This window comes from Myxine glutinosa, unplaced genomic scaffold (genome assembly GCF_964187855.1).
Source record: "Myxine glutinosa unplaced genomic scaffold, kmMyxGlut1.1 SCAFFOLD_2282, whole genome shotgun sequence".
Lineage (NCBI taxonomy): Eukaryota > Metazoa > Chordata > Myxini > Myxiniformes > Myxinidae > Myxine > Myxine glutinosa.
In genome coordinates this window covers 21,502-46,430 of record NW_027618377.1, presented here as the reverse complement: position 1 = coordinate 46,430, position 24,929 = coordinate 21,502, and the positions used below count along the sequence as shown (strand labels likewise).

At 53.6% G+C, this 24,929-nt stretch overlaps 1 protein-coding gene across 1 annotated transcript in view; it reads right to left on the bottom strand.

The window, feature by feature from the left end:
- Positions 1 to 448: 448 nt before the first annotated feature.
- LOC137419015 (uncharacterized) overlaps positions 449 to 24,929 on the bottom strand; it is a 37,799-nt gene continuing 13,318 nt past the window's right edge. The window contains exons 2-3 of the mRNA XM_078769369.1: positions 23,083 to 23,219; positions 449 to 1,163 (exon numbers count right to left, since the gene is read on the bottom strand). Coding sequence (XP_078625495.1) covers positions 1,134 to 1,163; positions 23,083 to 23,219 — 167 coding nt within the window. The 3' untranslated portion in view covers positions 449 to 1,133. The remainder of the gene's footprint in view (positions 1,164 to 23,082; positions 23,220 to 24,929) is intronic.

Sequence of the window (24,929 nt, the reverse complement as noted above, 5' to 3'; positions counted from 1 at the left end):
TGGCCTCCATAATTCTTAAATGGAAGAAGTTTGGAACAACCAGGACTCTTCCTTGGGCTGGCCGCCCGGCCAAAGTGAGCAATCAGGGGAGAAGGGCCTTGGTACGAGAGGTGACCAAGAACCCGATGGTCACACTGGCTGAGCTCCAGAGATCCTGTGTGGAGATGGGAGAAACTTCCAGAAGGACAACCATCACTGCAACACTCCACCGATCTGGGCTTTATGGCAGAGTGGCCAGACGGAAGCCTCTCCTCAGTGAAAGACACATGAAAGCCCACAGAATCTTATTTCTCACAGTCTGAGAGTCCTTTAGGTGCTTTTTTGCAAACTGCAAGCTGGCAAAATAAAGAAATAAATAAAATCCCCCCCTGTGCACCCAGTTGAGCTCAATCCCCCCCCCCCCCCCCCCCCATCCTGAACAAAAAAAAAAAACCACAAACACAAATATGTATTGGTCTTTATTTTAAGCAAATATGAAAGTTCATGGGTAAAAGGGTTTTTATAACAAAGTTAACACAAAAAAAACCATGCCGGACAAAGAAGACCCACAAATGCATCCCAGGGTTAAAGTAATTTCTTTCATCGAGATTTAAAACTTTTTCATCGAGAACCCTTTAACACAAACAGCACGGGTGGACCTCTCCTGTATGGACCCTCATATGTGACTTCAAACTACCTTTCTTCAAACAATCTTTACCACAAACATAGCACGTGTATGGATGCTCTCCAATGTGGACCCTCACATGCACATTCAAACAAACTTTTTGAGAGTAACAATTATTACAGTGGAGCACTTTTAAGGACGCTCTCCTGTATGGATCCTCATATGTATTTTCAAATTATTTTGACACAAAATCTTTCCCACAAACGGAGCATTTGTGCAGGCGTTCTCGTGTTTCAACACCAGTGTGTCTTTTAACTGTGGTCAGTAAAGCAAAATTCTTACTGCAAACTATGCTTTTTCCCTTTGAGAACATTATACTTTGAATGTTTTATCATAACCTTTGCATTTTGTTGATGAAAGCTGAATTGGTGTTGTAAAGGTGACAAGTCTTGATCTTGTGACTGTTTCTTCAAAACACCAATCTTGTTCCACCAAAACACCAATCATGTTCTCAAAGAGTGCTTTGACATTATTTGTCCAATATTGCTTCCTGAATGTTCTGTAACGAGAATGACCGCACTGTGGTCACAACCTGCGACAAAATCCAGTGACGGGCCAATTGCAAAACACGCATTTAAAGCACTCTTAAAAGGTGAACAGCACAATTGGGAAACACGCATTTAAAGCACTCTTAAAAGGTGAACAGCACAATTGGGAAACACGCATTTAAAGCACTCTTAAAAGATGAACAGCACAATTGGGAAACACGCATTTAAAGCACTCTTAAAAGGTGAACAGCACAATTGGGAACATATTTAATGTGCTATTAAAAAATTAACTTGATACCTCTCATCCACGTCACCCTTCAGCACGGTTATATCAGAAGGAGCTGACACTCGTGCAGAGTCCGATATGGAGGAGGGGGTTAGTGTTACGGTTTTAAAAGTCCCCGGGGTGATCACACAATACACAAGAGGGTCCCTCATTAGATATTTGCATAGCAATTGTGCCTAGTTAGGTTACCTTTCCCCTCATATCAGGGATGGGGAAAATGCATTGTGAGTGTCCAGCAGGTTCTACGCACTGATCTCTTATACCAATTGGATTAGAGGCCCAAGGCTGATATGCCTATTTATTTATGACACCAGAAGTGTAGTGGCGGCAATTTTGTTTCCCCAATACATGCACTGAATGTGTAAACAGAAGTGTAAAGTTGTAGCTGTTCTTTTCTTTGATTTAATTGGTTTTGGGCAGGTCCAAGATAGCACCTGCATTATGTATGGGACACATTCGGGGACTTTCCCCCTCTCAAAATTGATTTCAATGTTTTGAAATCATCTGAAGAATATTGGTGGTAAAAATGATGACATCTGACCTTGAGATACGAGTCAATTTGAGAAAGTGTACCCCGTTCTCAATGGGACCATTAAAACTGCTGATTTTTCAACAAAATGTTAAAGTTCAAAATTCTCTGACAGTCTTTTATTGTACAACTTGACATCCATAATAAAAGTTGAACCCGGATACGTGGGTGTGGCGTCGTGCATGTCTCATGGTGAAAGGTGTTTAAGTTTTGCAGTTCTGTTTTAAGTTTATTCAAATTCATATATAAATTTAGCAAACGAGGAAGCTTCAATGCTTCAAAATGGATACATAATGACTGTCCTGGACCCCTGAACTGCCTGTATTGCATGGTTCGGTGCTGAAGTTATGCCTTTGAGTCCCATGTAGTTCTGCAGTGACCGACCAACCATTGGATATTTTGGGTACCATCGAGGTGCACCGTCTCCCCAATGCCAGCATATATTGTGTGCCCCTGCTTATGAATGTGGCAGTCTCAGTGATGTCCGGGTTTGTGACCTTTGGTGCTGTTTGTTTGTTTGCCTCTGTCTCTCTCCGAGTCTGTCTTCCGTCCCCATCTCCCCGTCTCCGACTCTCCCTCCCTGCGCCCGGCTCCGACTCTCCCTCCCTGCGCCCGGCTCCGACTCTCCCTCCCTGCGCCCGGCTCCGACTCTCCCTCTCCCTCCCTGCGCCCGGCTCCGACTCTCCCTCTCCCTCCCTGCGCCCGTCTCCGACTCTCCCCCTCCCTGCGCCCGTCTCCGACTCTCCCCCTCCCTGCGCCCGTCTCCGACTCTCCCCCTCCCTGCGCCCGTCTCCGACTCTCCCCCTCCCTGCGCCCGTCTCCGACTCTCCCCCTCCCTGCGCCCGTCTCCGACTCTCCCCCTCCCTGCGCCCGTCTCCGACTCTCCCCCTCCCTGCGCCCGTCTCCGACTCTCCCCCTCCCTGCGCCCGTCTCCGACTCTCCCCCTCCCTGCGCCCGTCTCCGACTCTCCCCCTCCCTGCGCCCGTCTCCGACTCTCCCCCTCCCTGCGCCCGTCTCCGACTCTCCCCCTCCCTGCGCCCGTCTCCGACTCTCCCCCTCCCTGCGCCCGTCTCCGACTCTCCCCCTCCCTGCGCCCGTCTCCGACTCTCCCCCTCCCTGCGCCCGTCTCCGACTCTCCCCCTCCCTGCGCCCGTCTCCGACTCTCCCCCTCCCTGCGCCCGTCTCCGACTCTCCCCCTCCCTGCGCCCGTCTCCGACTCTCCCCCTCCCTGCGCCCGTCTCCGACTCTCCCCCTCCCTGCGCCCGTCTCCGACTCTCCCCCTCCCTCCCGTCTCCGACTCTCCCCCTCCCTCCCGTCTCCGACTCTCCCTCTCCCTCCCGTCTCCGACTCTCCCTCTCCCTCCCGTCTCCGACTCTCCCTCTCCCTCCCGTCTCCGACTCTCCCTCTCCCTCCCGTCTCCGACTCTCCCTCCCGTCTCCGACTCTCCCTCTCCGACTCTCCCTCCCGTCTCCGACTCTCCCTCTCCGACTCTCCCTCTCCCTCCCGTCTCCGACTCTCCCTCTCCCTCCCGTCTCCGACTCTCCCTCCCGTCTCCGACTCTCCCTCTCGTCTCCGACTCTCCCTCTCCCTCCCATCTCTGACTCTCCCTCTCCCTCCGACTCTCCCTCTCCCTCCCGTCTCCGACTCTCCCTCCGACTCTCCCTCTCCCTCTCCCTCCGACTCTCCCTCTCCCTCCGACTCTCCCTCTCCCTCCCGTCTCCGACTCTCCCTCTCCCTCCGACTCTCCCTCCCGTCTCCGACTCTCCCTCTCCCTCCGACTCTCCCTCTCCCTCCGACTCTCCCTCTCCCTCCCGTCTCCGACTCTCCCTCTCCCTCCGACTCTCCCTCTCCCTCCCGTCTCCGACTCTCCCTCTCCCTCCGACTCTCCCTCTCCCTTCCGACTCTCCCTCTCCCTTCCGACTCTCCCTTCCGACTCTCCCTCTCCCCTCCGACTCTCCCTCTCCCTCCGACTCTCCCTTCCGACTCTCCCTCTCCCTCCGACTCTCCCTCTCCCTCCGACTCTCCCTCCCGTCTCTCCCTCTCCCTCCGACTCTCCCTCCCGTCTCCGACTCTCCCTCTCCCTCTCCCTCCGACTCTCCCTCTCCCCCCCGTCTCCGACTCTCCCTCCGACTCTCCCTCTCCCTCCCGTCTCCGACTCTCCCTCCCGTCTCCGACTCTCCCTCTCCCTCAGACTCTCCCTCTCCCTCCCGTCTCCGACTCTCCCTCCGACTCTCCCTCTCCCTCCGACTCTCCCTCCCGTCTCTCCCTCTCCCTCCGACTCTCCCTCCCGTCTCCGACTCTCCCTCTCCCTCCGACTCTCCCTCTCGTCTCCGACTCTCCCTCTCCCTCCCGTCTCTCCCTCCGACTCTCCCTCTCCCTCCCGTCTCCGACTCTCCCTCCGACTCTCCCTCTCCCTCCCGTCTCCGACTCTCCCTCTCCCTCCGACTCTCCCTCTCCCTCCGACTCTCCCTCTCCCTCCCGTCTCCGACTCTCCCTCTCCCTCCGACTCTCCCTCTCCCTCCCGTCTCCGACTCTCCCTCCGACTCTCCCTCTCCCTCCCGTCTCCGACTCTCCCTCCCGTCTCCGACTCTCCCTCTCCCTCCCGTCTCCGACTCTCCCTCTCCCTCCGACTCTCCCTCTCCCTCCCGTCTCCGACTCTCCCTCTCCCTCCCGTCTCCGACTCTCCCTCTCCCTCCCGTCTCCGACTCTCCCTCTCGTCTCCGACTCTCCCTCCCGACTCCGACTCTCCCTCTCCGACTCTCCCTCCCGTCTCCGACTCACCCTCTCCGACTCTCCCTCTCCCTCCCGTCTCCGACTCTCCCTCCCGTCTCCGACTCTCCCTCTCCGACTCTCCCTCTCCCTCCCGTCTCCGACTCTCCCTCTCCCTCCCGTCTCCGACTCTCCCTCTCCCTCCCGTCTCTGACTCTCCCTCTCGTCTCCGACTCTCCCTCTCCCTCCCGTCTCTGACTCTCCCTCTCCCTCCGACTCTCCCTCTCCCTCCCGTCTCCGACTCTCCCTCCGACTCTCCCTCTCCCTCCGACTCTCCCTCTCCCTCCGACTCTCCCTCCGACTCTCCCTCTCCCTCCCGTCTCCGACTCTCCCTCTGACTCTCCCTCTCCCTCCGTCTCCGACTCTCCCTCTCCCTCCGACTCTCCCTCCCGTCTCCGACTCTCCCTCTCCCTCCGACTCTCCCTCTCCCTCCCGTCTCCGACTCTCCCTCTCCCTCCGACTCTCCCTCTCCCTCCCGTCTCCGACTCTCCCTCTCCCTCCCGTCTCTGACTCTCCCTCTCCCTCCGACTCTCCCTTCCGACTCTCCCTCTCCCTTCCGACTCTCCCTCTCCCTCCGACTCTCCCTCTCCCTCCGACTCTCCCTCTCCCTTCCGACTCTCCCTCTCCCTCCGACTCTCCCTCTCCCTCCCGTCTCCGACTCTCCCTCCGTCTCTCCCTCCGTCTCTCCCTCTCCCTCCGACTCTCCCTCCCGTCTCTCCCTCTCCCTCCGACTCTCCCTCCCGTCTCCGACTCTCCCTCTCCCTCCGACTCTCCCTCTCCCTCCCGTCTCCGACTCTCCCTCCGACTCTCCTCTCCCTCCCGTCTCCGACTCTCCCTTCCGACTCTCCCTCTCCCTCCGACTCTCCCTCTCCCTCCCGTCTCCGACTCTCCCTCCGACTCTCCCTCTCCCTCCGACTCTCCCTCCCGTCTCTCCCTCTCCCTCCGACTCTCCCTCCCGTCTCCGACTCTCCCTCTCCCTCTCCCTCCGACTCTCCCTCTCCCTCCCGTCTCCGACTCTCCCTCCGACTCCGACTCTCCCTCCGACTCTCCCTCTCCCTCCCGTCTCCGACTCTCCCTCTCCCTCCCGTCTCCGACTCTCCCTCTCCCTCCCGTCTCCGACTCTCCCTCTCCCTCCCGTCTCCGACTCTCCCTCTCCCTCCGACTCTCCCTCTCCCTCTCCCTCCCGTCTCCGACTCTCCCTCTCCCTCCAACTCTCCCTCTCCCTCCGTCTCCGACTCTCCCTCTCCCTCCGACTCTCCCTCTCCCTCCGACTCTCCCTCCCGTCTCCGACTCTCCCTCTCCCTCCGACTCTCCCTCTCCCTCCCGTCTCCGACTCTCCCTCTCCCTCCGACTCTCCCTCCGACTCTCCCTCTCCCTCCCGTCTCCGACTCTCCCTCTCCCTCCGACTCTCCCTCTCCCTCCGACTCTCCCTCTCCCTCCGACTCTCCCTCCCGTCTCCGACTCTCCCTCTCCCTCCCGTCTCCGACTCTCCCTCTCCCTCCGACTCTCCCTCCGACTCTCCCTCTCCCTCCCGTCTCCGACTCTCCCTCTCCCTCCGACTCTCCCTCCCGTCTCCGACTCTCCCTCTCCCTCCGACTCTCCCTCTCCCTCCGACTCTCCCTCCCGTCTCCCCCTCTCCCTCCGACTCTCCCTCTCCCTCCCCGACTCTCCCTCCCCGACTCTCCCTCCCGTCTCCCCCTCTCCCTCCGACTCTCCCTCTCCTCCCCGACTCTCCCTCCCCGACTCTCCCTCTCCCTCCGACTCTCCCTCTCGTCTCCGACTCTCCCTCTCCCTCCGACTCTCCCTCCCGTCTCCGACTCTCCCTCTCCCTCCGACTCTCCCTCCCGTCTCCGACTCTCCCTCCCGTCTCCGACTCTCCCTCCCGTCTCCGACTCTCCCTCTCCCTCCGACTCTCCCTCTCCCTCCGACTCTCCCCCCGTCTCCGACTCTCCCTCCCGTCTCCGACTCTCCCTCCCGTCTCCGACTCTCCCTCTCGTCTCCGACTCTCCCTCTCCCTCCGACTCTCCCTCTCCCTCCCGTCTCCGACTCTCCCTCTCCCTCCCGTCTCCGACTCTCCCTCTCCCTCCGACTCTCCCTCTCCCTCCGACTCTCCCTCTCCCTCCCGTCTCCGACTCTCCCTCCCGTCTCTGACTCTCCCTCCCGTCCTCCGACTCTCCCTCCCGACTCCGACTCTCCCTCCGACTCTCCCTCTCCCTCCCGTCTCCGACTCTCCCTCCGACTCTCCCTCTCCCTCCGACTCTCCCTCCGACTCTCCCTCACCCTCCGACTCTCCCTCCGACTCTCCCTCCGACTCTCCCTCTCGTCTCCGACTCTCCCTCTGACTCTCCCTCTCCCTCCCGTCTCCGACTCTCCCTCTCCCTCCGACTCTCCCTGCGCCCGTCTCCGACTCTCCCTCCGACTCTCCCTGCGCCCGTCTCCGACTCTCCCTCCGACTCTCCCTGCGCCCGTCTCCGACTCTCCCTCCGACTCTCCCTGCGCCCGTCTCCGACTCTCCCTCTCCCTGCGCCCGTCTCCGACTCTCCCTCTCCCTGCGCCCGTCTCCGACTCTCCCTCTCCCTGCGCCCGTCTCCGACTCTCCCTCTCCCTGCGCCCGTCTCCGACTCTCCCTCTCCCTGCGCCCGTCTCCGACTCTCCCTCTCCCTGCGCCCGTCTCCGACTCTCCCTCTCCCTGCGCCCGTCTCCGACTCTCCCTGCGCCCGTCTCCGACTCTCCCTCTCCCTGCGCCCGTCTCCGACTCTCCCTCTCCCTGCGCCCGTCTCCGACTCTCCCTCTCCCTCTCCCTGCGCCCGTCTCCGACTCTCCCTCTCCCTCTCCCTGCGCCCGTCTCCGACTCTCCCTCTCCCTCTCCCTGCGCCCGTCTCCGACTCTCCCTCTCCCTCTCCCTGCGCCCGTCTCCGACTCTCCCTCTCCCTGCGCCCGTCTCCGACTCTCCCTCTCCCTCTCCCTGCGCCCGTCTCCGACTCTCCCTCTCCCGCTCCCTGCGCCCGTCTCCGACTCTCCCTCTCCCGCTCCCTGCGCCCGTCTCCGACTCTCCCTCTCCCTGCGCCCGTCTCCGACTCTCCCTCTCCCTGCGCCCGTCTCCGACTCTCCCTCTCCCTCTCCCTGCGCCCGTCTCCGACTCTCCCTCTCCCTGCGCCCGTCTCCGACTCTCCCTCTCCCTGCGCCCGTCTCCGACTCTCCCTCTCCCTGCGCCCGTCTCCGACTCTCCCTCTCCCTCTCCCTGCGCCCGTCTCCGACTCTCCCTCTCCCTCTCCCTGCGCCCGTCTCCGACTCTCCCTCTCCCTGCGCCCGTCTCCGACTCTCCCTCTCCCTCTCCCTGCGCCCGTCTGACTCTCCCTCTCCCGTCTCCGACTCTCCCTCTCCCTCTCCCTGCGCCCGTCTCCGACTCTCCCTCTCCCTCTCCCTGCGCCCGTCTCCGACTCTCCCTCTCCCTGCGCCCGTCTCCGACTCTCCCTCTCCCTCTCCCTCTCCCTGCGCCCGTCTCCGACTCTCCCTCTCCCTGCGCCCGTCTCCGACTCTCCCTCTCCCTCTCCCTGCGCCCGTCTCCGACTCTCCCTCTCCCTCCGCCCGTCTCCGACTCTCCCTCTCCCTGCGCCCGTCTCCGACTCTCCCTCTCCCTCTCCCTGCGCCCGTCTTCCCCTCTCCCTCTCCCTGCGCCCGTCTCCGACTCTCCCTCTCCCTCTCCCTGTGCCCGTCTCCGACTCTCCCTCTCCCTGCGCCCGTCTCCGACTCTCCCTCTCCCTGCGCCCGTCTCCGACTCTCCCTCTCCCTGCGCCCGTCTCCGACTCTCCCTCTCCCTGCGCCCGTCTCCGACTCTCCCTCTCCCTCTCCCTGCGCCCGTCTCCGACTCTCCCTCTCCCTCTCCCTGCGCCCGTCTCCGACTCTCCCTCTCCCTGCGCCCGTCTCCGACTCTCCCTCTCCCTGCGCCCGTCTCCGACTCTCCCTCTCCCTGCGCCCGTCTCCGACTCTCCCTCTCCCTCTCCCTGCGCCCGTCCCCGACTCTCCCTCTCCCTGCGCCCGTCCCCGACTCTCCCTCTCCCTGCGCCCGTCTCCGACTCTCCCTCTCCCTCTCCCTCCCCCGTCTCCGACTCTCCCTCTCCGCGCCCGTCTCCGACTCTCCCTCTCCCTCCCCGCGCCCGTCTCCGACTCTCCCTCTCCCTCCCCGCGCCCGTCTCCGACTCTCCCTCCCCGCGCCCGTCTCCGACTCTCCCTCCCCGCGCCCGTCTCCGACTCTCCCTCTCCCTCCCCGCGCCCGTGTCAGACTCTCCCTCTCCCTCCCCGCGCCCGTCTCCGAATCTCCCTCTCCCTCCCCGCGCCCGTCTCCGACTCTCCCTCTCCCTCTCCCTCCCCGCGCCCGTCTCCGACTCTCCCTCCCCGCGCCCGTCTCCGACTCTCCCTCCCCGCGCCCGTCTCCGACTCTCCCTCCCCGCGCCCGTCTCCGACTCTCCCTCCCCGCGCCCGTCTCCGACTCTCCCTCCCCGCGCCCGTCTCCGACTCTCCCTCCCCGCGCCCGTCTCCGACTCTCCCTCCCCGCGCCCGTCTCCGACTCTCCCTCCCCGCGCCCGTCTCCGACTCTCCCTCCCCGCGCCCGTCTCCGACTCTCCCTCCCCGCGCCCGTCTCCGACTCTCCCTCCCCGCGCCCGTCTCCGACTCTCCCTCCCCGCGCCCGTCTCCGACTCTCCCTCCCCGCGCCCGTCTCCGACTCTCCCTCCCCGCGCCCGTCTCCGACTCTCCCTCCCCGCGCCCGTCTCCGACTCTCCCTCCCCGCGCCCGTCTCCGACTCTCCCTCCCCGCGCCCGTCTCCGACTCTCCCTCCCCGCGCCCGTCTCCGACTCTCCCTCTCCGCGCCCGTCTCCGACTCTCCCTCTCCGCGCCCGTCTCCGACTCTCCCTCTCCGCGCCCGTCTCCGACTCTCCCTCTCCGCGCCCGTCTCCGACTCTCCCTCTCCGCGCCCGTCTCCGACTCTCCCTCTCCGCGCCCGTCTCCGACTCTCCCTCTCCGCGCCCGTCTCCGACTCTCCCTCTCCGCGCCCGTCTCCGACTCTCCCTCTCCGCGCCCGTCTCCGACTCTCCCTCTCCGCGCCCGTCTCCGACTCTCCCTCTCCGCGCCCGTCTCCGACTCTCCCTCTCCCTCTCCGCGCCCGTCTCCGACTCTCCCTCTCCCTCTCCGCGCCCGTCTCCGACTCTCCCTCTCCGCGCCCGTCTCCGACTCTCCCTCTCCGCGCCCGTCTCCGACTCTCCCTCTCCGCGCCCGTCTCCGACTCTCCCTCTCCGCGCCCGTCTCCGACTCTCCCTCTCCGCGCCCGTCTCCGACTCTCCCTCTCCGCGCCCGTCTCCGACTCTCCCTCTCCGGGTCCGTCTCCGACTCTCCCTCTCCGGGTCCGTCTCCGACTCTCCCTCTCCGGGTCCGTCTCCGACTCTCCCTCTCCGGGTCCGTCTCCGACTCTCCCTCTCCGGGTCCGTCTCCGACTCTCCCTCTCTGTGTCCGTCTCCGTCTCTCCGTCTCCGTCTCTCACTCTCCCTCTCTGTGTCCGTCTCCGTCTCTCCGTCTCCGTCTCTCACTCTCCCTCTCTGTGTCTGTCTCCGTCTCTCCGTCTCCGTCTCCCTGCCTCCGACTCTCCGTGTCCGTCTCCGACTCCGACTCTCCGTGTCCCTCTCCGACTCCGACTCTCCCTCTGTCTCCGACTCTCCCTCTCTGTCTCCGACTCTCCCGCTCTGTCTCCGACTCTCCCTCTCTGTCTCTCTCTCCCCGCCTGTCTGTCTGTCTCTAACTCGCTCTCTCTGTCTGTCTCTAAATCGCTCTCCCTGTCTGTCTGTCTCGAACTCAATAAATTGTAATAAATGTTCCTTTTTCATTAATCATTCACTTTCTAAACTCCCCCCTCACCCCTCTCCTCCTAAAGTACCCCCTTGCCCCTCCCCTCCAAATCTCCCCCCTTACCCCTCCCGTTCAAAACTCCCCCCCTCACCTCTCCCCTTCCCTTCAAATCTCCCCCTTTCCCCTCCCCTTGAAATCTCCCCCCTTGCCCCTCCCCTTCAAATCTCCCCCATTGCCCCTCCCCTTCAAATCTCCCCCCTTGCCCCTCCCCTACAAATCTCCCCCCTTGCCCCTCCTTTTCAAATCTCCCCCCTCCCCTTTAACTCTCCTCCCTTGCCCCTCCCCTTCAAATCTCCCCCCTTGTCCCTCCCCTTCAAATCTCCCCCCTGCCTTCCCCTTCAAAACTCCCCCCTGCCCCTCCCCTTCAAAACTCCCCCCTGCCCCTCCCCTTCAAAACTCCCCCCTGCCCCTCCCCTTCAACACTCCCCCCCAACCCCTCCCCTTCAAATCTCCCCCCCACCCCCCACCATCTTTCTTCAATTCTCCCCCCTCCTCCTCAAAACTGCCACCTCCCCACTTCGTCTCTCTTCTATCTCATACCTCCACCTCCTCCATCCCTCTACTTTGCTCTGCCTCCCCCCCCCCCCTCAAACAACTCCTCACTGTGCCTCATCCCATCACCATCAAACCTTTTGTCCTCCTCATCCTTCTGTTTCTCCTAACTCTTCTGCAATCTGACACACCATCAACAGCTCTCCCTGCCTCCCCGTCTCGCTCTTCATCTTACCCTACCCCTCCCCCTCCCCTCCAATGTCCTGCACCCGATGCTCCGCCTCCCTCTTCCTTAACGGTATGGACCTCAAACATACGGGGCCTTCGCTCAAACCCGATTGATATCTCCATGCAGGTTGCTTCTGACAAACTAGACGTAATCTGCTTAACAGAAACTTTCCTCCTTCAAGATGTCTCCGATTCCTTAATATCTCTTCCTGGTTACTTCCTCCTCCGGTACGATAGACCTGAGCCTCGTTCTGGTGTTTGGGTGGCTATCTTTATCAAAAACTCTTTCTCACTCTCCTTGCATTGCCCTCTCTCCACCCCACCCCCAGGAGTACCTCTGGCTATGGCTTCATCTCCGCTCCCACCTTTTCTTCATATGTGTTTTGTACCGTCCTCCAAACAGTGATGACCCCATTTACATTTCGCTGTCTGACAACATGGACAAACTTCTATCCACTCATCCCAACTCCCTCTTCCTCATATGTGGTGACTTCAACTGTCATCATGCCAGCTGGCTGGGTGTGTGTACCTCTCTCACCAGCCATGGCATCTCAGCAAAGGACTTCTGCGACTCATTGGGAGTGACACAATCCGTCAATATCCCGACCCAGATCTCAGTCAAGGGAGCATCCTCTCTTCTCGACTTGGTTATGACAAACTTCCCTTCAAATATCTGCTGCTCTTCTTCTGCTCCAATCGGTTCTTCTGAATGTGCTTGTTAAAGTGGACATCTCTCTGGCAATTCTCAGAGAGCCTCCTCAGCATCGACAAGTCTGGCATTTCACTGAGGCTGACTGGCATGGTCTTCAAAGCAGCCATCAATCATCTGGACTGGTCTCCCATCTTTACTGCCTCTGACATGAACTTTTCCTGGGAATTCTTCCAAAGTAAATTGCCCTTATCATGCATGCACAGATTTATCCCATCTCGTCTTCAGTTGTCATACCCTTCCTCCCGTCCATGATACACTGAATCTTGTGGCGAGGCAGTTGCCCGGAAACAACTTGCCTTTGCCTCTTGGAAGGCTAATCCAACTGAATGCAATCTTAGTTCCTTCCAGCAAGCTCGGAACAAGTGTGTGTCTACCCCCAGGAGAGCCAGGAAGCACTGTCGCTCTACTCTCAAGACTGAACTCTCAAACCTGTCTCCTTCCTCCAAATCCTGGTGGCATTTGGTCAAACCTGTCTCTGGCGTTTGTTCCCCCTCCATCCCCTTCCTTACCTCAAATGGCTACACAGTTGACACCGCACGTGACAAAGCCGAATTCTCAACCCTGTGTTTGCCTCAAAATCTTGTGTCCCAAACCCATCTCTCTCTGTACCCACCTTACCCAGTCAAACCCAACCGCTCATTGACTCTGTGTCCTTCTCTCCTGACAAGGTGGAGAAGTTTCTATCAAACCTCGACTCTGATTCTGCAACTGGACCAGACGGCATCAGCCCACGGGTCCTAAAATCCTGCTTTGCCGCTCTTTCACACTCTCTCTTTTCTCTTCACCCTCTCTTTTGCTCAAGGTCATCTGCTATTAGCTTGGAAATCAGGCAACATTCCCACTTTACACAAAAAATGTGCAAAAACAGATCCTTGCAACTGCAGACCAATCAGCCTGCTCCCAATTATCAGCAAAGTCATGGAATCCATCATTGTTTCGGATATCGAATCCTTCCTCTTCTCCAATGGCTTTATCTCTGATCATCATTTGGGTTTCAGACCAGGTCACTCTACTCTGGACATGCTGCTTTTGCTGTCTCAACAATGGATGGAGGTCCACAATGCCAAATAGGAAGTCAGAGCTGTCTCCCTTGAAATATCACATGTCTTCGATACGGTCTGGCACCCCGCTCTGCTCATCAAACTCTCCTCCTATGGTATCCATAGAAATGCCCACGCATGGCTTGCGGACTTCCTCCCTGGTCATACATAGTCAACGTGTGGCCCCGAATGGATTTATCTCATCTCCTCTCCCCTTCCTGTTCAGGCTGGAGTTCCCCAAGGCAGTGTTCTGGGCCCTGTGCTTTTTCTGTTCTTCATCAATGATCTCTCCGACTCTCTGGAAAATCCTCTCTATCTTTTTGCTGACGACTCCACTCTCTGCCGCTCCATTCCTCATCCCTCAGATCGGCAATCTGCAGCCTCCTCTCACTCTGCAGACCTGGACAAAATCACAGACTGGTCAAACAAGTGGAACATGTCTTTCAATCCTGACAAATCTCACACTCTTACGATGTCTCTCTGAAAAGACCGACTGGACAACCCTCCCACTGACTTTCTCAACAATCCTCTCCAAGAAGTTCGATCACTCAAGCTTTTGGGTCTCACTATCTGCCATGTTCTTTCCTGGGAAAACCACATTTCCAAGCTGGCCTCCAAAGCCAGTCGCCGACTGAGCATCCTCAGTCGTGCAAAGTCCTTCCTTGGCACACCTGAGCTCCTCACCACATACAAAGCTTTCATCCGCAGCTCAATGGAATACTGCTCTCCCCTCTGGGCTGGTGCTCCTGCCTCACCTCACACCTACCTCGGCTTCACGCTGTTGAAACCAAAGCTTTCAGAATCATTGGAATCTCCCGCGATGAAGCTGATTGTGAGGGCCTTTCACTCACTCACCACAGGCACGTAGGTGTTCTTTGTCTTCCACCGACTCCTATCCGGCCTTGCTCCCCCAGCTGTGCTCTGCCCCCCAATTATTCCTACAGTTCGCACAAGATCTTCCAGCAACCCTCTTCTGGTGAAATTGCCAAAATAAAGACTCTCTGCTCACTTTCACTCTTTCATTCCACTTTTCTCCCGCCTCTGGAACAAACTCCCTCACTCTCCTCGAGTGGGACTGAAGCCTCGATCTTGTATACCCAAAAAAAAAAAAAAGAAAAAAAAAAAAAAGTCTCCCACTCTCTCTTGGCCACCGAATGTGAAGGTGGGCGTATACAATCCTAGATGTGAGGGGGTGTCTGGGTCGCTGCTGGAAGATAAATCGGCCATCTCCGTGCCGCGGGCTTGTTCAAGAGAACTGTCCGGGGCTACACAACAACAACAACAACAACAACGACGACAACAACAACGACAACAAAAGCAAAAACAACAACAACAACAGGAATCCATCATGGGAGAGCTAAAGTCAGGAAGCAGACATCAAAGCCGATTCGGTTTAAACATCAGTGAAATAAATATGCAATCAAGGCAAATGAGTTGCATTTTTAAATAAAAGTTCAGTTTGATACTGTAAGTTGTTGTAATGCAATGCACAATGTGTTGGAGCTGAATCTCGCAAACAATCCACTGCACTTCAATAAAATCAATATATTTTTTAACAGAATAAAGCACAATATATTCCTTTACATTCTGGCCCTCGCCCCTCTATACAAGGGGAAAGGTGACCCTCTGGACCGTGGCTCGTATCGAGCGATAAAGTTATTGGAGCATGGAATGAAGGTATTGGAAAGGGTGTTGGAGAGGAGGACAAGGAAGAAAGGGAAGATCAACGAAATGCAGTTTGGATTTATGCCAGGAAGAGGAACGACAGACGTGCTTTTTATTGTAAGGCAGTTGCAGGAGAAGTACATTGAAAAGAAGAAGTTGTTTCTTGGGTTTGTTGATCTGGAGAAAGCATTCGATAGGGTTCCAAGCGAAGTAGTGACATGGGCATTGAGGAAATTAGGAGTGGAGGAATGGTTGATCAGAGTAGTGATGGCAATGTACGAGAGAGCGTGCACAGCTGTAAGGACGAAGGACGGGAACAGTGGTGAGTTTGAGGTGAAGGTGGGAGTGCATCAGGGGTCAGTACAAAGTCCACTACTATTTGTAACTGTGATGGAGGTGCTGGCTCAGAATGTAAAGGAGGGTTTACCGTGGTAGTTGTTGTATGCAGATGATCTGGTGATGATTGCAGAAAGTATGGATGGACTGAAGGAGAAGATGAACAAGTGGAAGGCATGTATGGAGACAAAAGGTCTGAAGGTGAATATCGGAAAAACGAAGGTGATGGCAAGTGGTAAAGCATGTGGTGAGGTGAAAAGAACTATGAAGTGGCTGTGTGCTGTGTACAGGAAGGGTGTCGGAGTGAACTCCATTCAATGTACAATGTGCGCTGAGTGGGTTCATCAAAAATGTAGTGGTTTGAGAGGGTCATTAACCAGTGTGGCAGCTACATTCAAGTGTAAGGTGTGCACAGAGGGAGCTGCAGATGGAGGAAATGTTGAGTTGGATCTTGGAGACGGCGTGAAGCTGGAAGGTGTGAAAACATTTTGCTACCTAGGAGACATGCTGAATGGAGAAGGTGGATCAGACTCTGCAACGGTTGCTAGAGTGAGATGTGCATGGAAGAAGTTTCGGGAACTGAGCGGCGTGCTGACGAGGAGGGTGTCGTTGAATCTGAAGGGAAAGGTGTATGCTGCATGTGTGAGAAGTGTTATGATTTATGGGAGCGAGACATGGGTAATGAACGTAGAGCAGCAACGAAGGCTGGAAAGGGTGGAAATGCGAATGGTTCGGTGGATGTGTGAAGTATCGTTGAGAGAGAGGAAGACAAATGATGAATTGCGAAAGATGATGGGAATAGAGCATGTGATGGATGCTGTGAAGAGAAACAGTTTGAGATGGTTTTATCATGTGTTGAGGAAGGATGAAAGTGACTGGTTGAGAAGAGTGATGGAAATGAATGTAGAAGGAAGTCGAGGACGGGGAAGACCGAGAAAGACTTGGCTAAAGATGGTCGAAGAAGAAATGCGGGCAAGGGGGTTAACAAGGGGAGATGCAGAAAATAGAGCAAAATGGAGAAGATCGTCATGGGGACCACAAGGCTAACCCCCGCTCTTGCAGGGAAAATGGCCTTAAAATGTCTGTTGTGTGTTGTTGTTTTCCACATTTTGAAAATATGTGCAAGTTTTGTGCTTGACGAGTTTCTGATTTCAATTACGTTATATTTTTACACAACATATTATAAATGCAGGTAGATATGCGAGGTGGGTCACGAAAGTAAACAAAACAGGGGCTCGGTCCACGGTCTATTCCATTGGGTGGTTTGACGATTTCAAAATCTCTGCTCCTGAAAGGTGGATGGAGGTTGTGTTTTCACCCCTGTCTGGTTATCTGCTTGTTTATCTGTTTATGAACAGGATATCTCAAAATGTTGACGGAATCGGACGGAATTTGGTGGAGAAGTTGGGGACGTGACAAGGACGAAATGATTAGATTTTGCTGAAGATCCGGATTCAGATCTGGATTAGAGAATATTAAAAGTTATTTTTCACTATTGCGTGATTGGGCTAAAACAGACATACACTACTCACAATAAGTTAGGGATATTGGCAGGTTCTTCGGTGTGGTTGATTTTGTGTATTAATGATGTTGAAAAAAGTTGTTGGTCCTAATTCTATGGTTATTAATGAATGTGAAAAAACACAGCATTCTTGATTTCAATACCCTAACCCTAACCCCTATAAAAAACATAAACTCACTCCCACAATATCCCCAACTTATTGTGAGTAGTGTATATCAGGATATATCTAAAAAGTAATTGATGGATTCGGACAAAACTTTGTGGACAGGTAGTGTGTGTGTGAGACCAGCACAAATCAATTCCATTTTCATGAAGATCCCAATACAGATCCAGATATACTAATTTTAAAAGTGATTCTTCACCATCGAGTGATAGGGACTTGATGAGAGAACTCGCATTGTGCCGCTTGATGAACTTGACTACCACATGAGAACGCGCGCGCTAACCAACACCAAGGCGTTGAGGAAGAGTTGGGCGCCAGATATACACGGGCGCAGCCAAGCGCGTTTATAACGAACTTGCGCATTTCAGCCAAGCAAGTGAACAAGGCTGCGTAACCGCCCTTTGCCGTAAAAGCCGTCCCGCCCTTTGCCGAAAAATTCCTCTCTACCGTTCACCCCGATATATCGCTTTTGCTCGAGAGACGCGCTACGTGGCCCTGCTTCGCCGATCACCATCTTCGCGGACGTGCCGGGGACCGCGGAGAGCTGGACGAGAACCATCCTTGGACGCGCTGGGAAACACCTGCCCATCTGCAATACCCCGTGTGAGTGTGTGAGACGGGCCCGTTGTCTCTGGGATAATTAAGACTGTATAAGGATTTCTCTGTGTCTCTTCGTCCTGAACTGTATATACGTGTGATAATCATTAAACCTATCTGTTCTTCCTTTCTTCTTGATTCGATCGTTCCCGTGATTTCTCCAATTGACTAAGCGTCGCACGAATAAGATCGCTCCAATCGGGTTCCATTAATTAAGACTGCGTGGATCACATGTACGCAAACCGCTCGGCGTACTCCAACCTCACGTGGTTCGTGCGAGGCTTGTTTCCTCGCTTACAGGGCAGCGCGAGCACTTAGGTACGAGCGAGAATTTGGTCCCGAAACCCTATTTGGCGCTGTCCGGAAGGGACGTTGCAAGCCCCGGTTCCGTCAGGCCCAGTAAAGGCAAGGGGATTAATCCCCCCTTGATAAGGGGAGAAGGCCGGCGAGAGAACCGCAACAATATATATATATATATGACGTCATTGGTCACGTGGTTCGGCCGCCATATTTGTTTTAACACCAAACCCTGAAAACCACTGAACACGTCCTGGCGAGGGTCTACAATCTGATTGTTCTTTCTAGTTTGTTACTGCAAGAGCAGTATTTCACTATTTGTATTGATCATTTTTTTCATTTGGTAATTTTGTTTCAGCATGGTCAAACGATTAAAGATTTCACTTTCAAGAGAAAACGTAGGTGCATGTGCTCATTTTACACATGCTGGGCTCATATCATTCTGGATCAGTCATGAGCAGGCTTTGCGTGTGTGGCAGGCATTGAATTCAGTGGTGGAAAGCACTTGCATAATTCCTTTTTGGGTGAACAAAGATGGCGGATGGTGGTGTCAACGGTCTGAGTTGTACCCACCGTTGTAGTTCTTCCCCCCCCATTCGTAATCCCACTTTTCACTGATTCCCTCCATAATCCCGCTCGTTACCGATTCCCTCCATAATCCTGCACATTACAGATTCCCTATGTAATCCCGCACATCACCAATTCCTTCCAATCTTTCTCCCCAGGAAACCTTTCCTTCCCCACATTTTCCAACAGCACAACCATGCACACAAAGCAACATGTTTTACAGTATACAAATTCCGTTACAAAACACATATGCAAAGCTGTGATGAGCGCTGCCATCCCTAATCCACGAAGATGCTAAGATGCAGGCACCACAAGTAATGGCAAGTAAGAAACGCAACGTCAAACTGTGGCAAAGGAGAGCCAATGGGAAAGCAACGCAAGCAGATCAAAGGGTATTGCTCTATCCTTTGCTCCACGAAGTCACTCCTTGCACAAGACCCATAAAAGCCCCGACTTTCCCTTCCTTCCCTCCACTTTGGGACCAACGAAAGCACGCAAGAGGCTGCAACCACACTCCAAACTTCTTCCTCTCCAATTTTCCCAGAGTGGGTGAGGCATGCCTGTCTTGTTTTCAGTTAAGTTAAGAATGTGCCAGGGGTTCATTCATGCTTAGGGGTTAAGTTTTGTTTTTGCATCATTGCATTCTGGACTTGCTTGTGAATATTGTCTGTAAATATGTGCCTTTCTTCAATCCATTATAAACTGTTTCTAACCAACTCGATTGTCTGTTTCCCCATTGGTTAGTCTTAGCATACTTAACAAGTAGACAGCAAGTTGTACCACATTGATACGCTGTGCGAGATAGCCAACCTTCCACATATGGTTTCGCTCAGCCATCTATATATATAAAACACAGTTTGTGTGTGTGTGTGTGTGTGTGTGTGTGTGTGTGTGTGTGTGTGTGTGTGTGTGTGTGTGTGTGTGTGTGTAATGTTACCGAGACTCCTAAACGGAGAGGCTCACGTACTTGATATTTGGCACAGACATGGCCATTGAGCCTGGTAAGAACATGGCCGACCTAAAAATTTATTTCATAATATTTTTAAACCATATTTTTACCTCAGCGCATTTCAGCGAGGAATATTATGCACGGAATCTGACCGGTCGCAGAGCAGCGCGCTGATTCGCTCAGAGTGAGCACGTGATGTTCCTTGCCGCCATTAACTCAGTTACGCGTTCGCACGTATTTCAGAGCGAAAAGCGATTGCCTTTTTTCACATTTCAGCGACGAACATTGCCATTCACACCACATAGGTTTTTTTTTTCTTTCAGAGCCATAATGCGCTACGTTATGGCAAAAAATATGGATCTAAAGATGAAAGAAAAAAAAACCTATGTGGTGTGAATGGCAATGTTCCTCGCTCAAATGTGCAAAAACGCAATCGCGCGGCAAGGAACATCACGTGATCGCTCTGAGCAATCAATTGCAACTCTGCGTCGTGTCGTGGGCGTGGCCAACGTGGCCTCATGCTCCCAGGTGATTGGCCAACTCAAGCTCGAGAGAGCCATAATGCGCTACGTTATGGCAAAAAATATGGATCTAAAGATGAATGAAATGAATGAATGAAAGGGAAAAAAACCTATGTGGTGTGAATGGCAATGTTCGTCGCTGAAATGTGAAAAAAGGCAATCGCTTTTCGCTCTGAAATACATGCGAACGCGTAACTGAGTTAATGGCGGCAAGGAACATCACGTGATCGCGCAGCGCGCTGCTCTGCGACCGGTCAGATTCCGTGCATAATATTCCTCGCTGAAATGCGCTGAGGTAAAAATATGGTTAAAAAATATTATGAAATAAATTTTTAGGTCGGCCATGTTCTTACCAGGCTCAATGGCCATGTCTGTGCCAAATATCAAGTACATGAGCCTCTCCGTTTAGGAGTCTATCGGTAACATTACACACACACACACACACACACACACACACACACACACACACACACACACACACACACACACACACACACACACACACACACACACACACACACACACACACACACACACACACAAACGGTGTTTTTTATATATATAGATTTTTTGCCATAACATAGCGCATTATGGCTCTCTCGAGCTCGAGTTAGCCAATCACCTGGGAGCATGAGGCCACGTTGGCCACGCCCACGACACGACGCAGAGTTGCAATCGTGCGTTTGCGTCGTTTCTTACCACGTGTATTTTGTCTACGAGTATTTTGAATTTGGTATTTTGAATTTGTCTACGAGTGAGTGACTGGAAGACTGACTGTGATAAAGGCAATGGCACCGAAGAAAAGAAATTTGTCACGTTCAACCTCCCGAGCAAGGAAAATCACTGATCGGAGACTCCATGAAGCCGATGAAGGTACTTTTCACCATCGACAAGCCAATCAAGAACGTGTCTCTAGATTCAGACAGTGAGAGACAGAAGCACGTCTAAACGCCAATCAACAATGTCTGGCGAGGGCCAGACAGCGAGAGACAGAAGATGAGACAGAGGCACGTCTGAACGCTAATCAACAACGTGTGGCGAGGGCCAGACAGCGAGAGACAGAAGATTAGACAGAGGCATGTCTAAACGCCAATCAACAAAGTGTAGCGAGGGCCAGACAGCAGGAGACAGAAGAACAGCGCCAAAAACGACAACAACTGGCAACCATCAGGCAGACGGCAGCCGGCCATTGCATGGGAGAAGGCTGCATTCAGTTACAATCCGAACACTGACTACTCCTCAAACGTTGATATTGGCTCCATGTCGTTCACCTGTCGGTTTTGCCATGCCTTGAAATGGAAGGGAGAAACACCAGGAATATGTTGCAGGGGAGGCAATGTCCTTTTGCCTTCTCTCCAATCTCCACCGGAACCTTTGAAATAACTACTTCAATCAACTACGACCCAATCCAGACACTTCCTGAAGGAAATCCGTAATTACAACTCTTCGTTCCAAATGACTTCGTTTGGAGCAGATCGCGTCGTCACTGAGCAAGGATTCATGCCTACATTCAAGGTGCAAGGCCAGGTAACCTCATTGGCTCTATCCACCCTCAACCAGGTGAGCAACCGAAATTTTTACAAATCTATTTTATGGGTGACCACCGAGAAGAAGCTGCCCGATGAGGACAGAACTTCCCCAACCTACGCTCTGAACTAATCCTCGCCTTACAAGATATGCTCCACTCAAATAATGCGCTGGTCAACAGCTTCAAGTCGACATTGGAGAGAATGCCTTCACCTGATTACAAGGTCGTAATTCGAGCTGACAAACGTCCTCACGGAGAGCACGAACGTCGGTTTAACCATCGTGACATCGTTAACAACAATGACGTTGCAGTTCTCATGGTAGGAGAGCAGTACAACAATCGCGACATCGTCCTGCATCTTCGTGACAACAGCACGAAGCGGATTTCGGAGACTCACCGATTCTATGACGCCCTCCAGTACCCTCTGATTTTCTGGAAAGGACAAGATGGCTATCATTTTGAAGTTGAACAAGCTGGCGGCCGGGGAAAGAAAGTATCGGCGAATGACTTCTATGCCTTCCTCATCATGGTCAGAAAGAATTCCACGAATCATATCCTGCAGTGCCGTGATCTGTTCCACCAATTCATCGTCGACATGTATGCCAAAATCGAAAGTGAGAGACTCCTCTTTATCCGGCTCCATCAACGTCAACTGAGGGCAATAGTTAATTACTCCGACACATTTAGCTGCGGTGATTGAAAAATCACCGGACAATTGTTGCTGTTTTGATGCTTTTTACTGCTGTTTTGATGCTTTTTTGCCGTTTTTTTAAATATAAAAATCTCATTTCAAAAAAAAATAAAATCTCACAATGATGACATATAATTCACAGAAAACGCTGAAGCAACCGCGTAATGTTGCGGTGCTGTTTAACTCTGAGTGAGAATAGTTCTAAATTTTAAAAACGTTCATCTGATATTTGTGATTTATTTCAAACAAACTGTATTTCCCATCTACACGGCCATGTATTCCTATTAACGTTATGTAAAGTACATAAATTGTGTGGATTACGTCATTTGTGGATGTGATGAATTGCCAGTAACCCTCTATATCCCTCCCCTCCCCTTCCCTCCTCCCTCCCCCCCTCCCACCCCTCTCCCCCTCCCACCCCCCTCCCCCTCCCTCCCACCTCCCTCCCACCCCTCTCCCCCTCCCTCCCACCCTCTCCCCCTCCCTCCCACCCCTCTCCCTCCCACCCTCTCCCCCTCCCTCCCACCCCTCTCCCTCCCACCCTCTCCCCCTCCCTCCCACCCCTCTCCCTCCCACCCTCTCCCCCTCCCTCCCACCCCTCTCCCCCTCCCTCCCACCCTCCCTCCCACCCTCCACCCCCTCTCCTCCCCTCCCCCCCTCTCCCCTCTTCTTCCCTCCCCCCCTCTTCTCCCCTCCCCCCTCTCCTCCCCTCCCCCCCCGTTCCCCTCCCCTCCCCTTCCCCCCGTTCCCCTCCCCTCCCCTTCCCCCTCCCCTCCCCTCCCGGCAATGCCGGGTACTTCTGCTAGTATATAATAAATAGATACAGGGTGGGAAGTCGAGAACGCAGTTCGCCATCTGGGAGGGGCTACATCACCAGTAAGGTAATGCAAGCCTCAGAGTGGGGACGCTGCCAGAATTAGCCTCCTCAAATAGAGTCTGTGGTTGTGGTTGCTCAGCAACTCATCGGATTGGAGTTACATGTGGCTGGTCAGCTTCAGGGTCAGAGGTTGAGCAGTGGGGGTCCGAGCCATTCCCTCCCTCCACCCCCCCCCCCCCCAAACCCGTAACAATATTCAAGACAATTTCAAAATATCAGTTTATCCTAAACGAGGATTATATATTTTGCACAGGTATGCTCACCTTTTCAGAACCGTCAGGATTGCAGTTTGTCATATGAACAGCAACTGGATTTTCCTTTCCTGAAACACCTTCCAAAACTTGAAGGGCTGATGAATCATTGTCTTGTCCATCTTCCTCTTTCACAAGACCGATATCACCTGCAGACAAGTCATTGTCAATAGCATGCTGGGACAAGTTTACAATGCTACAAAATCGAAATAAAGTCAAGTGTATATGTATTCAGTTCTTAGATTTGATTAAACAACACTTGCGAAACAGGTAGAGGTATTTGAGTCATCAAGTATACATGTGCAATTATCTCATCCCAGCATTTGCACATTCTTATTTACTTAAAACCCCAAGGAGATGACTTAAAACCCCAAGTGCACAAATGTATGCAGATGCGCAATTCAATCCTGGATGTGGGGAGGGTGAGCAGGCGAGGGTTTCTTGTGACCAGGGGGAGTTTGAGAAAGGCAGACATAGGTGTGGACTGGTTGTCTAAAGAGACAATGAACAATGTCAAGTGATGTAAAAAAAAAATGTTTGCCACAGGTGGGAGATTGACAGTCCCTTGTAATCCACCTTCTGCCTTGAGAGCGCAAATAGTGTATCAGCTAAATCTGAATTCAGCACACTTGCACAAGTGATCAGGTAGATCAGGTAGGGTGACAGTCCCAGGTAATCCACCTTTGCCTTGAGAGCACAAAGTGTTTCAGCTACATCTGAATTCAGCACACTTGCACAAGTGATCAGGTAGAAAATTGCCAATCATACCAGCTGTTAAGGGGGATCTGTGGGGGTCATCACCAGGGTGGATGTAGGGTCTAAAAGTGGTGCAATTATGTTTTACAGAATCGTTTCCATGGTAACCACCAAAAATTACTACATTTGTTCTCACTCGTATAACTTTATTATAGAAGCAAGAAACACAATTCCGATGTTAATGAAAGCTCTAACCATCCTCTACACAATGGTGTCCTTTATTATCTCCGCCACTGAAGGTGGATGGAGGTTATGTCTTCACCATTGTCTGTCTGTCTGTCTGTGAACAAGATATCTCAAAAAGTTGTGGACGGATTTGGACGAAACTTGGTGGAAAGGTTGGGTGCTTGACAAGGACGAAATGATTTGATTTTGCTGAAGATCCAGATTTGGATAAGATAAAATTTTAAGTGATTGTTCACCATTGAGAGATCTGGTGAAAAGCAATACATAACACGATATTTAAACTAGAACGACACTCTTCGACGTCACGACGTCGACTGATATGCCTCCACCCACATTATTACATCATTACAATACTTGTACCAAGTTTGATTTAAATCCATTCAGCTGTTCTCAAGTTATCACATTTGTACCTGACATGACCTCTGACCTTTGGCCTTGGGACCCCAAAATCTTAATCTTTACATCCTTTTACATATCTGTACTACGTTTGAATTAGATCCATTTAGCCGTTCAAGTTGTAAACCTAATACAGACTTTGAACTTTGACCTGTTTACCCCAAAATATAATCAGTTAATCTTTACATCATTATACATACCTGTACCAAGCTTGAATTATCACCTCAGCCATTCTCAAGTTATAGATCTATTACAAACTTTGACCTTTGACCCCAAAATCTAACCAGTTAATCGTTACATCATTATATATACCTGTACCAAGTTTGAATTAGATCACTTTAGCCGTTTTCAAGTTATAGACATATTACAAACTTTGACCGTTGACCTTTTAACCTCAAAATCGAATCAGTTTATCTTTACATCATTCTACATAACTGTACCAAATTTGGTCAAAATCCCATCACTGGTTCACAAGTTATCACGGTAACAGGAATTTTACCGAACATGACCTTTGACTTCGT